Raw genomic sequence first — 14333 nt, forward strand, 5'->3', positions numbered from 1 at the left:
ATGACAAGGACGAAATTCAAGAGACGCGTTTTGAGGAGACTAAAGGCAGGCAGTCTCCGCTTTCTCTGCCCAAAGTGCACACAGTTATTCGGTTTGAATCCTGGCCATGGCAGCTGCGCCTAGATAGCGGCAGAATGCAAAATTTCTCTTGTACGGCGTTTTTAATTGCCATTTAAGTACTTGAGGCGGCGAAAATGTAATTCATGGTGTCTCACTACGGCACCCGGCTGCTTACCCTCCTGAGTTGGCCCGTTGCAGCGAGTTTCATCAATGTAGGAACGACTCACGTGGTGCTGCTAAAGAGAAGTTCAAAACTAATTGGTTCTTTGATGGTGCGAATTACATTTTGTCCTTCGTGAAGGCGGTTGAAAATATAGGTGCTGTCAATTTATTATCACAGAAACGCCCCGTAAGGGTAAGCTAACGCTTTCATCTCCAGCTAAACGTTTTCCCTGGTCAAAGCCATTGAAGCCGCGAATGAAATGCGGTCTGAGTGGTCGCAGCGTAAGCTGAGATATATTGAAAACTAGCAGACAAATCGTATTTACCCATCCACTCAACGCGCACAGAGCCTTGAACCATAGCATTGGCGAACCAAGTATTATATATATTGGAGTCGCCAGAAAGCTATAAAAGGCCTTATAGAGCTGGAAGGTCGCCAACCTTCCCTGCCGGTATTTTTGTCCCTCTCCTGAGTTCTTCAGAAAGCGTGGGTAAGCTAATCCTCTGGTTATTTCAATATCAATGTTTTCGGCGCGTATCAGTTGTGTAAGCAGCTTTATTATTTGTCTAGTTAATTTTTTTGAACATTTTTCAGATGTATCCGTCGGACATCAGGCCACATGCCCAGCATCTTGCGTATGGTCTGACGAAGACGAAGTCCCTGCAACGACTCGCTGTTCGATGCGAATTTTCTGCTGACGAGATTCGTTGCATCCTCAAAGCTGCCGACAAGTGTGAATCGCTGCAGGAGCTTCACTTTCCCAGCCTAGAAAGTCACAACTGTCGACAAATATACGATGCGCTAAAGCACACTGGAGTTATGAGCAAGCTGACCATAGAGCAGTAAGTAATTGCATGCCAATGGCTATATTTGTGTTTGAGCGCTTGTTGTGATCTGATGAAGGAAACTCGGGTCTCAGGTCGCTTGAAGTGTCGTTCTATGGCCCGCATTGTTCATTGACTGAAGCTCATGCAATCGAATTGTTCCGGTACTCTGGACACATACTATCCAAATTGCTTGATTCAAAATTGGGAATAACAAACACCTGGGAAGAACGCTGTTTTCGTTGCATAAAAGTGCAAGAAATGGTAGACGTGCTATGCCATGGTAAATTGGCTCGTGCTTTCACGATGTTCCCATTTTTTTTATCGTCTTCAATTTCCATCTCCCGCCTTCCCAATGTTTTCCCCAGGTTCTAGAGACCATCATCTAAGCGAGCCTCACGTAGAAAGTTCAAGAAAGAGAGAAAATGATGCAAACAAAGTCAGGGAGGTAGAAAGTTCAAGAGTGTCTTTATGGTCCGTTGGCCATGGTCAACTCTTCGCCATGCACCTAAAATATTTTCTTCCGAAAAGGGGCCGGAATCCAAGCAGTCAACACTAGACTCAAGTGTTCTTCGCTCTGCCGCATATTGAGGGTCCCGTTCTCGTCCAATCTTGTGAATGCATCGGTAGGTGTACACCACACCGAGCCGCCATCGATGGATGAGTGTTTCGTGGCGTCTCCGCAACCGAAGTGGAAGCCGGAATCGTAAACCAGCGTCAAGGCACTCTTGCCCATGTTTGGGGTAGTCCCATTGTCACGCCATAGAGGTTTTGATAAAGTTACAGAGCAAGACGTTGATGTCATACCGGGAAAAGTTAAGCCTTATAATCTTCGCGTCAGTGTGTGCCTTTTTTGCCTCCGCATCAGTGTGTTCATTTTCAGCTATCCCATAATGGCTAGGAATTCACTGCAGCACGATGGCATGTCCGGATTGAGACACCTCAGAAAGCAGACACATGACATAATAAACTAAAGGACTATATGCAGTTCTGTGTATAATATAATTGCTTATGAGTTACAGTGCTGGTTATGAGTCACAGAACACTGTCCATTTCTCGAGGCTTTGTTGCATATGCAGTGGACTGCTTCTCGAACTCTGGTCAACTCAGCTGCTGTTGACGATGTTCTGTGTCCTGTCTTAAACCGTTGCGCTATCCCTATTCCAGGTACCGTATAAGCTGCCGCGGAAGAGGTCTATGTTAGAGAACCGTCTGCAAAAACATGTTCGGTATATCCATACATGTAAGCAATGTAGAATAACGCGAAATGCTTGAGCCCAGCAAGCGGCATTTTCGGCTTCTTTGTTATTCCAGGGATTGAGAGTCTCACCGTTGGCTTTGCCATCGTCCGGAGTGGAACTTCGGATATGTCATGTGGTTCGAAATCCGACGGCAATAAGCCTTGCTGCGACAACACGGCTTCTGAGCAGGCAGCGACAGGCCGTATACTTGTGACGTTCGTCAGTGGATGATTCCTTTGTATATTCAGTAGCATTAGATGCACTCGCAATGGCTCAGGCTGCAGGTAAACTCTAGCAGGGCACGTGCGTGCTTCTGCAATAGTGTCCCAAGTAGAAGCACATCGTGATGGTCCTAGGCAAATCATTAGTGTGCAAGCCTGAGCACTTTCATGTGTACGTGCGCCAGATGTACTAATCCAACAAAGTTTAGGCGCACTGTAACGGACGTCGCCAACAAAAAGTGCCTGGAACAGCTGCAGCAGAGATTATTTCGAAGGGCCCCACGATTTTCCAGACACATGTCGAATGACTTGAGTAAAGCTGTGCAGCTTTTTTCTTATTGCAGAGGCGTGCTTCAACCATGATAAGTCACGGTCAGTGTGGCTTCGTTATACCCTTTCAATAAATCATAACAAGGTAGCAGGCCATTGAGTTCCGTGTAAATATCATGGCTACACTCTTTGTAGGTGAGAGCTGTACTCCACGAATATCGATGTCTGTCGACGTTATCGACACTGCACGCTGTAGCTTCGTTTGTACGTGCAAGCGCGTTAAACTCGTGGTCTATAAGGAGATTTCACTTGCCTACACAGAGCCTAAAGAGAACGATATTAAATCTGGGCTCAGGCTCGTTCAAAAGGACCTCCAGGGTTGTCTGTCGAGCTTGTCTAAGTATCGTTGAAATTTGTTTTGCCCACGGCTTGACATCCTCGAGTCTGATATCAATTTAGTTCGCTTGTATTTCCTCTCGGTGCGACGTCGGACTGCCCGCAGCTCTTCACATATGACTTAAACGGATGTTCTGGAATTTGATGTTGGGATGATGCGTTTTCTGCGTGCATTGCTGCTGTAATGTTGTATTCAATCTCTTTCGGAGGAATTCTACAATCCCAGTACTCTTCCAGCTTGTTTCGAATGGCATCCCAGTCAGTCTGTCGTGCATGAGAACTTGGGAGTCTTGTAAACCATCTCAGCTGTACATAAGAAGGTAGGTGATCACTGCCATACGTTTCAGCATCTGTGCACTAGGCAGCAGAAGACAAAAGGCATCTTGAAGCAATAGCTAAATCGAGACAGCTGCTGCACGTTGTACCACGAAAAAATGTTTGTGAGCCGTTGTTCAGAATGTCAAGGCCATTGCTGCTTATGAAGTTAAGAACCTGTCATCCTCGAATGTTTATGATCCTGCGACCCCAAAGATGGCGATGCGTGTTAATCTCACCTTCTATAACATGAGGTCCTTGGCTGGAGTCAAGAACAAGTGAAAGGTGTCCAGAGTCAAACCTTCCTCTGGGAGAAATATAGCCACCAATGATCGAGATTGTCCGCCGCTTTCGTTTCAGTGTTATAGAAACGTACTCGTTGCTGCTGAGCATCGGAACTTGGTTTAGCGAATACGTGAAGTCACATCGCATGCATATTGAAACTTTGCTAGGATTTCCACTTCTCTCACACGCGTTCGTATCCAGAGAGTCTAAATGTTGATATCATATTCGGCTTGCATATCACAATAACTGGATGTCGATGCTTGAGCATTCTCTGCTTAAAATCTCTGAGGCGTACTTGAGAGACAGTTCTGTTGCGTCGACAATTTGCGCCCCAGCCTCGGAAACGGGCGTCTTAACCAATATAGGCAGCATTCGCAAGAACTGAGCCCACTCTGCAAGCACGAGTTGCGGCTGCACTTCAGTACTCCGAGATGGCAGGGAAGGCCACATAATAGTGTCCTTGGTGCTCACAAGATTATCCGTGGCTGAATGTGGGCCTGGCGACGGAGGAATAGCAGAAGACGCGAATACTTTTCAGGGAGTACTTGTTCACCTGTTGCCAATGCTGATCTCCTCCTGCGATTACGTGAACGCCCATGGTGGCGGTATACCTTGGCAGCCGCTTCTGTGTGTAGAGCAATCTCGCACCATTTTGCTTAGCACGGACATTTCACTCTCCTTTGAACAATCCTTCGACGTTGCCTCATGCAGCCCATCGCAGTTAGGGCGCTTCAAGTCAGGGCCAGCACACGTGGACTCATCATGATCACCACCAATGCGGGAACATGTCTTGTTCGCGCACACAGCACTGACGTGCCGAATTTTTTTTTTTTTTTTTTTTGGGGGGGGGGCATTTACGGCACTGTAATGGCCTAGGGACGCCTGGACGGACAGGATGGCTCGCTTATCTCACTTTCACATGTGTTGGTAAGTTGCCTCCTTCAAAAGTGAGCTTTGTGCACCTCGACCGTCCAAAATTGTGCATGTCTGTTATATGCACATTTGAGGAGATTAGCGTTGGGAGGGCGCCATTATCAGTAACTCTATCCACATCGAGGATCACGCCGGCGGTGGTGCTGCCTCCATGTGGGATGAATGAGTTGACAAGTATAGTTCCTAGCTCAGTTACAGCTTTTAAAGTGTCGAGGATGGTTCGTGCAGTCACATCAATAGCGTGTTTCTTCTGTGACTAATTTGAACGTCTCTCATTTGCCCTGATGCCAGACTCTCGAGATTAGGCAGAGAGAGCGCGCTTATTTATTTATTTATTTATTTATTTATTTACCATACTTCCAAAGCCTGAGGGCATTACAGGAAGTAGTGGTAAGTACAAATATATGCACAGTAAAAGAGAGAAAAAATACAGTTATAACAAATAAAGGAAAACATCTTAGCAAAAGGTTTCATGAATGCCAGTCTTGAAGCTCTTGATGTCGGTTATGGCGGCGTGGAATCAGGAAGGTGGTTCCATTCTTTGCTAGTCTTTAGAATGAAAGATTCGCCGTTGGTATTAGTCCGACAAGATGGCACACCAACTTTGTAGATATGGTCTGAACGCGATGGCACATAGACGGGCGCGGAAAAAAGAGTCTTTTAAAATTATGATAGATTTTGTGGAACAATGACAGGCGAGAGCATTTACGGCGCAAAGATAGTTCAGGTAAGGCTAGTATTGCTTTCATTGATGTTACGCCGGCATGCCGAGAGTAATTTCATAGAATAGAACGTGCTCCGCGTATCTGGACGGATTCAATAATTTCTGGAGGTGTAGTGTTTTTGTGGTCCCAGATATAGCGCATCCATAATATAATTTAGGGTGAACAAGTTTTAGATAGATGTAGTTTTAGTGACGAAAGTGCTCAGGAAAAATTCTGTCACAAGTTTCCCAGCATGGGGTTAGCGTTGTTAGTAACATAGTTAAAATGTACGCACCAAGAAAGATCAGAACTGATGTGCATGCCGAGGCACTTGTATGAATTCGCAGGATCTAGTAGGATGCCGTCAATAAAATGGTGAATTCAGGGAATTGAGGTTGCCTGTAGGAGTTACGGGGATGTAGGCGATTGTGTACGCTTGCTATGAGGGCGACTAATTGTAGTTAAGCTCACTCCCGCTTGAAGTGCTGCGAAGTTTCCTCATCAACCGGCGGTTTGTGGCCTCGGTACATCCACCGTCGGATTCCATGTCACACACGTCAGAGAAGCTCGATGACTTTGGCAGTCACATTCCCGTGGTCGGGCGCAGCAGACCGACTTGCAGCTTGGAGGTCAGCCCCCAACCGTGGTGGCAGAGAGGACGGAACGTCCGTCATTGTTTCTGTTACTGTACCCGCCAGAGAGGCGTCGTTATGCACAAATTTAACTGAAAAACCAGAGCGAAGCAGGAATAGCAACTAATAAAGAGCTCGTCTTCTTCGTGCGAGAAATGGTGGATGTGCTACGCCAGGGTCAGCATGCTAAGCACTCCGACTCTGAACTATATTGGGTAGTTCAGTTTTGCTGCTGCATTGCCGCAAATATTTTTAAAAATACAGTGCACCCTCTCCGCTCAAAAGATACAGTAGCTGCACGTATTGCGACAGGATCCAAGCATGACGCCCGCGCCACCGCTGACGCGTCGGCACCCACATGAGCATGGCGGGTGCGCTTCAGTCGTGTTTGCCGGGTGTTCCGCTGAGCTGCTCTGTCAAAGATGTGTGGATGGTTGGATGCTATGAACGTCCCCTTTGGAACGGGGTGGTGGGGTGCCCCGCCAAGCTCTTGTTATTATATTGCCTAATGTCCTACCTATGTTAAAACAAAAAAAAAGAAAAAGAAACACGATGAATTCACGTAACCAAACCTTCTTAACTCCTATTGGGTACTTTGTATTTGCACGTCTCCGTTGTTTGTCGTTTCCCTACTTTTCTTCCACCAATCTTCCAATCGCCGTTTACTAATCTCTACTGCGGACATGTTTAGTTTCCCCTGCTTTCACTGAACCCAAGGGCTTCAATTAGGCCAGAGATGCCTAAATCGATCGCTGGGCAGATATATTCTCATTTTAATAAAACATGCTCCATCGTTTCCCTAGCTCTACCGCAGCAAGCACATGCTCCTTCTTCATTCTTATGTCTCGCTTTAGAAGTGCGTACTCTAAGGCATCTTGATCTCGCTTTCAAAAATAATGAGCTTCCCCGTCAGTTATAAATTGTTTCTTTCCCAATTTCGTGTTTTTTTTTAAGTAGTTACCCATAGCAGGTGCCTTTTTCATTGCCGCCACCCAGGAGATTATCTCAGCCTCTCTTACTTTCCGCTTGACCTTCTCTGTTGCTAGGTTGCTCACTATACAGGTCGCATACTTGCTGGTAAGCTTCCTAGTTATTTTCTTCCACTGTGAATCATGTTTTTCCTATACAAATACCTGAACGCTCTCCAAGCCCCTTTACATTCTTCCATATTCCTCAATTTCTCTTCGTATTCAATTGTACTGTGAGCTTCTCTCACTTCAAAGCTTGTCCAGTCCATATCACACTGCGCAGCTTCGTTTGTAGTCTTCCCGTGATCGCCCAATGCGAGGCGTCCCACTGACTTTTGGTTGTCATCGAGTCCTGATTGTAGCCCTGATTTCGAACAAACAACCGCATTTCCCAAAGTAAGTCCTGGAAGCAATACACCTTTCCACATACCCCCGAGCACCTGCAACCTATTCAATCCCCATAGCGGTCTGTGCTTCATTATGGCTGCATTTCTCTTCTCCTTTACTGTTATTCTTTTTCCTCTGTTTCCCTACATCTATTGCGTTCGTTTACCAAGGTATTTGTAATATTTTACCCGAGGTATTTCCTAGCCCCGTATTGCTATTGTCTGTTCACTGTTTTCATTGAATACCATAACACCTGATTTTCTAACGCTAAATTTCGAGCCTATATTCTCGCCTTCATGGCCATAGATATTAGTCAGATGTTGCAAATCAATTTGCTTGTTAGCTAGGGACACAATGTCGCCCGCATAAAATAATCGTGAAAGCTGCTCCACTGCTACTGTACCCGCCTGTTTGCAAGAGAGATTAAACCTTATATTTTTTTTTTTTGTAGCGCCATTTCGATTCTCACCATGTACATCATAAACAACAGTGGGGATAAAGGGCACCCCTGATTCAGTTCTTTGTGGATATCACCTTTCTTCTTGTTCTTCATCCCTTCCCATTCAACGCAAACGTTAATTTCGGGTTCACCTTTCTCGAAAGGTGTACACAATCGTCACCTTAGCCTCGTCCTTCCAGAATACCTCGCCAAATGTTGCGGTCTACGTTGTCATACGCTCCTGTAATGTCTCAAACGGCCATATATAACGGTCTGCATTCTACTGTTAATATTTGAATACACTGAATAAAAACAAATAAGTTATCATCCAAACGCCTACCTATACTGAAGCCATTCTGAAGTTCTCCAAAATGTCGTTATCCTCTGCCCATGCTTGCACCATTAATTTGATTGCCTGCATTTCTAACCTGTATATTACCGATGTAATGGTCAATGGTCTATATGTGTGAATTCTATCTTTCTCACCCTTTATAAATTAAATTCATTCTATCTTGTTGCCAACTGTCTGGTATTCGTCTATCTTTTATTCCACTGCTTTCACCAGAGCTTCCTTACGTTTTGGTCCTAGTTCATTAATCAGCCTAACCGGATCCTCGTCTTGCCCTGTGGCTGTACGCTTAGGAATTTTCTCTTCGGCTCATTTCCAGTTGAAATTTGTCAGCACCTCCTCTTTTTCCATCTTCTCTTTCATGCTCTTCTCTTCTTCAAATACAACCTCTTCATTGCCTTGGAAAGATTCAGCTTTTATTTTTTGGATGTAATTTAATGCCGCTTACCCTTCCAGGTTGTTTCATTCTTCGTCTAGGATACGTTTTTCAATTGCTGTTGATTTCCTCCCTAATAATTTTATGTGGTTCCTAAATATTCTAGGCGCGGCCTTCTTTTTCTCACGTATTTATGACAACCAGCGTTCCCTTTCACCTTTTACCTTTGCTTGCACCACTGTTTGAACCATGGACTTTTTCTCCCGGTATATTTCCCATTTACTGGCTACTTCATTCTGCGGCAACTGCGCCTTCTTTGCCTGCCTGTGCTCTCGGGATGCTTTATGTCATTCGGCGATCGCTTCTCATATGTCCGAACAATAGAAAGCATGCCGAGAGCACAGGTAGGCAAAGAAGGTGCAGTTCCAGCTTGACGGTACCGCGACCAGCGGCCGCGGTCACCCTGAGAGACCTCAAACGGCAGCTGAAAAACGGATTTGCCTTTCAGTTTCTGCGTAACAGATTTGTGTTTTCACGCATATTCTAATAACAACCGAAAGGGATCATGTCTGCAGCTTGTGCGTAAGTCGTGCTTTACGCAATCTCTTGCGCAATTAATACTTTCAAAAAAAAATTTAGTTCAATAAGGTACTTCCGCTTGGCAGACATGGCAGACAGCCTATAGAAGAATGAGCATGTATGCTGCACTTCGGCAGACTTGTATGCGCGCGTGGCGTACGTCGATTGTGGGGTGGTGTTGTGTAAAGTCGTCTAACGTGCGGACCAGCTTCACTGTGCGTCCACTTTCATAGGATGGAAAAGAGGCACTTTTCAACATATTCATATACATCTATGTGATGTCATCACCTATTCCAAGGTACATGCTATCCTATTCAAGCGCCATAGTTGCTCAAAACTGGGCTTACTATCTCGACTAAAACATCCTCGGAGAGTTTTTTTTAGAATTGCAACCTACTAACAAAAGCTGCGGCAAATTACATTCACAGCACACGCGCTTTATCCTAAATCTCCGCATACATTTAAAACGTGGCAGAAGAACCTTGGAATAGGCTAGTTGGTTCGTTGTAAACAAAAACCTTCAGCACGAACTGCACAGGGGCGAAATCGGGACACATGAAAGCAGGACCAGCGCTGACTTTGAACTGAATATTTAATTATTTGAAGTCATAAATATATGTCTGCACAGACCGTCGGACAATCGCACGAAACCCGACAAAAAATTCGACTTTTCTAATAGTGATATTGATGGTGTGCTGATGCAACTACTTCCGTCGAATTTGATGAAATACGCCTCTATTTTTTTTTTCGCATTCGAGCTTATCGCGCGCCAGTTTTAAAGACGTGGTGTTATGGAAAGCGGAGCACATCTGCACTGATTTCAATGAAAAGCAAGGTTCCCACCAAATTTGGTCGTAACTGCCAGCTTGTGCTCTCGGGCACGCTCTTTAAAACACCTTCCCATTTGGTCTAAATAGCTCTTACCACAAATTAGCTGAATCTTGTACACAACTTAACCAGTGTTCTTGGTGCACTGCAAAACGTACGCTTGTTCGCATGTTTTGGGCGCGTTTCTTCATTTATTTATTTTTTCATTTGTGGAGCAAAAGCGTGACAACTAGTGTTTAACGTGCTTACGCTCTTCGAAATTTGGTACAGATCAGGGATTACGTCGATTGTTTTTCTTCCACGGTTTGGGGTCAGTTTTTCTCTTTTTTCATTTTAAACAGTTGCTAAGGCTTTTGCACAAATTTGAAGTTATTCAACGGCGATAGCCCACTCATTCAAAGCACTTGTTTTGCTGAGCGAAGCCGTTCGGCCTCGCGTGCTTATATGATTTCGTTAATGCTTACTGTGAGCAGTTTATCGCGAAACCTCGTTTTACTAGATTACAATGTGCTCTGCTTTAAGACAAGAATGTTCCTGCCTGATCTGGGCATGTGCGGACGTGCTTGGCGGTAAAAAAGAAAACGTAATGTCAAGGAACTGGATGCTCTTACTGGTCGCCACTTTCTGAGGAAATTACGATCTTGCAGACAAATTCCGAAAATCATCGCGGATTCGTGCCACCATACTAGCAAGGCATCTTTTCAATTCTTTAACCGTGATCAAATGGTCATTTACAAACTTTAATACACCAATCACAGAAGCATCCTCAAGATTCACCTGGATTCGCTTGTGTGCACAAGATAAAAAAATGTCGCATAAGATGGCCGCCACACAGCAACCAATGAAAATTCCAGATCTTTGAGTGTAAAAATTCCCATTGGAGCAGATGCCTGTTGTCTGAAGAGAACTGCAGATTATTCAAAACGTTCTCTCACTCACAATCAGTTTCATGGCTAAGTTTGGCCAGACCTACCCTTGCGCCCTTAGGCCCACTGGCTGCATCTGGTCCTTGGGCCAAGAATCATTATACATCATCATCATCGAAGAGCCAACAGTAACTAAATCTAGGAACGACAAAAGAGTTTGTTGCACTGTTTGGTGAGAATACAGGTGATAACGCTGAAGGAGAAAAATGTCACCAACGGCTCCATTTGGCTCTCTCAAAGCAATCATTTCACATGTCCTAATCATATTCCAGCCAACAGTTGCAGGGTGTTCTCATTTCCCATTGGGCTAATAGAAGTTTGTCAGAGATCTAAGCAACCACACGAAAGGTTTGGTGTCGTTTACAGAAATGTATGTGAGCATCAGTGTGCTTATGTGTAATGTTTCGCTCAGCCATTTACGACAGCCCTAATTTTTACCTCCTTCAGTTGAGTTATGTTCCTTAATAGTACCAGAACTGTTCTCATTGATCCATGCAATTTCTGGGTGCTTTTTAGATTACGTCTCGAAGTCGACTCCCAGCTAGCAGAGATGGTCACCTTCTTCAGCAAAGTCCTCGCAGACGATTATCGCTGTGATCCTTTGAACCTCGTCCATGCCCGCCTAGGCCACTCGTGCGAGCCTCTCGGAACCAGCTGCGGAGACCACCTCAGGGTTCTTTATCTCACGTACAATACAGAGAATGTGCTCCCTTCTATTCCACTTGGCATAAAGGCCTATTTGGCGCTGACGAAGAGCCTAGAACACCTGCACATGGACTTTACAGCGACAAGTGAAATGGCTGATTTCATCATAAGTGGTATAGTGAGCAATGACAGCATCAAGGAGCTCCGCATATTCAGTACGTATGTTTCAAGTATACCGTTGGGGCTCTATTAAATCCCCAAGTATGGGGTTTTCTTTAACACTTCAGTGCACACGTAACCCGGAATTAACGTAGCTCACTCGGTACTGTAACCAGAAATGCACATCCTGTATACCCGCCATGCCGCACGTTTGGCGCTAGCGTGTACCAGTGAGCAAGAGAGCGTGGTTTTGATTTTCGGACACCGAGGCCGCATTTGGAAGGGGAACGGAATGCAAATTACTTCTCTTTTTCATTGAATAATATTGTTCGCCATTTCTCTGTGCTAAATCGAAAGCCTAAATTTGTCGCTGTATTCCAAACATTTGCACGCCTCCGTAAATTATTGTATGTGCATTATCCGCTTGTAGCACCATGTTGTTGTTCGCGTACATCAGCCCAGACTGTTTTGGCGCACCTTTGTTCATTACGGATGTAAGAGGGATGAAAACCTAATTTACCGTTTTCCTCTCATATCTTGCCCTTCACATTGAGCGTGGACAAGAATGGAGACAGAGGGGTTCCTTGCTTTAGCCATTGGTGAATTTCCACTATCTCTGCGCATTTTCGGCATTCTCGTAAAGTTTGTACCTACTTGTTCCTATACATATCCATTAGCACCGCGGCGAAATCCTGGCCTGCAACCTCGCGCTTCAGAATATCCTGTTGGAATTCCCTGTCTAGGTTTTCGTAAGCTCCTTTATTATCAACTAATCCTACTCATAAAGTTTATTACGAGCTATTGAAATCGCTGTGCGCTGAGCTAGCGCAAAAACTCACTCATGAGCCGGCTCACTGAGGCAGTGACTCTGGCCGACCCATGAATTTTAGCCCGAGCGAACCCGGCTGAGTAAAATTTCGGTGAATGTGCGTGCGAGTGAACCCGACTTAGTTTAATTTTGGTGAGTTGAGTTAGGAGTGAGCCCTAAGGAAACAGTATGATTTGTGAGTTCCATTCATTTTGCCGACCTATCAGTAGAACATCGTATTTCAGGTAGAAGTCATGCGTATGGTGGCAGATAATGCTCGATATATATAATCACATAATTTTCCAGCAGTACAGTCGCTGCAGTGAAGCCAAGCGTCACTTGCCAGGTGTCACATGCACTGCACAAAAAAAAGAAAAATTCTTTTTAGAAGCATATAATCGGTAACATTATCGTACTGTTTGCTTTACCGCTCGCCTGTCTTGTTTCGCTTTTGGCTGAGGGAATGTATGGTGCGCGGGTGTACGCATGTGTGAGTTTTTTATATATATGGATGCTTGAATGCCTTAAGCTTTTCGTCGTGAGTCAGCGCTCACGTTTTTTCTCTTCTTTGTACGCATTTTTAGTGCGCTCTGTAAGTAATGATAATGCAGAGGTCTAGGCACCCTTCTCATGTGTCCGTACTTACCACAGCCTTAACCAGTCACTTTATTAGTGCGGTTTATACCACAATCCAGAACTCTCTTTCAGCTTAATAGGCACGTCGTGTCCTTTTTACACGACTACATTAAGAATTTCATCGCCGGTGATCATCAGCTGTCAACCTCGGTAGGATTTAGAATAGTATGCTGCTTCAGGTCCTAACTTTTGATATGTGTCTGCAGGTCTGTCAGAGCAAAACGAAACTTCGGGTAATAACACAAACATTATTTAGTGGTTGGTCTGGGAGAGCATACGTGATGCCTAGAAGAGCTCATGTTTACGCTCGAGTTGAAGTTGGCCTTGAAAAACGCCGTAGCGGCCAAGGAGACAATCAGTTAAGTGGACCCAGTGTAGTAGCCAAGTGGCCGCGGAGTTTCCCTGCAGACCTCGCGGCCACGGCTTCGATTCCAGATGCAGCGGTTCCTTTCGAAGAGTACGAAATTCAAAACTGTCGTATGCTTAGACTTAAGAGCACCTTAAAGTTTAAGTCGAAATTACGCCGGAGTCTCCGACTACGCGTCCCTGATAATGGTACCTTGGTTTTTTGCACGTAAAACGCACGTTTTTTTAAATATTTAGGCACATTATACAAATAACAAAACGTGAAGATGTGCTGTCAGTGCAGCAAAAGCAGCCTACAGAAAAGTCAATGCGTTAGTGAATATAATCACGAGAGAAAAGGCGTAATCAGTCCAGGTGGCCATTTGCAGCAATCTGCAATTTCTCTGCGCAGAATTCTCAGTGAGCAGCTTGAGCCTGGCGGTCCTATGTCGTTGGCTGGAGGCAAATCGGCTCCTGCACAGCCTGGAGATGCATCTTAGCAATGTCTTCGGAGGCCTTCTGGTCGCAGGCCTCGAAAAGGTTCTGGGGTACAACTACACGCTCACTTCGCTCGATGTGCATGAAAGCGATCATTCCTTGATCACATTGCTCATAAGGAATTTGGTAAGTAGGGGACGAATGTTGCGCAGTGTTCAGGTGCTGATTTCTATAGTTCCGTCTTGTAAAAAAAACAAGCAGTGACCTTTTTTTTTCATTTAAACTGCTTTTCAAGGTGTGCCTATGTCAGATAATGCTAGGGGTGTGCGAATGGGGATTTTCGGGAACAAATTGAATACGAAGTTAATGGTGCCACAAGCGAATTGAAGCGAATATGAAATACTTT

General features: G+C 44.9%; 1 protein-coding gene across 1 annotated transcript in view; it reads left to right on the forward strand.

Annotated features, from left to right (window-relative positions):
* LOC129386600 (uncharacterized) overlaps positions 1–14333 on the forward strand; it is a 75536-nt gene that overhangs the window by 49890 nt on the left and 11313 nt on the right. The window contains exons 5-7 of the mRNA XM_055074680.2: positions 818–1065; positions 11413–11756; positions 13902–14113. Coding sequence (XP_054930655.2) covers positions 818–1065; positions 11413–11756; positions 13902–14113 — 804 coding nt within the window. The remainder of the gene's footprint in view (positions 1–817; positions 1066–11412; positions 11757–13901; positions 14114–14333) is intronic.

Source organism: Dermacentor andersoni, chromosome 4 (assembly GCF_023375885.2).
Source record: "Dermacentor andersoni chromosome 4, qqDerAnde1_hic_scaffold, whole genome shotgun sequence".
Taxonomy (NCBI): Eukaryota; Metazoa; Arthropoda; class Arachnida; order Ixodida; family Ixodidae; genus Dermacentor; species Dermacentor andersoni.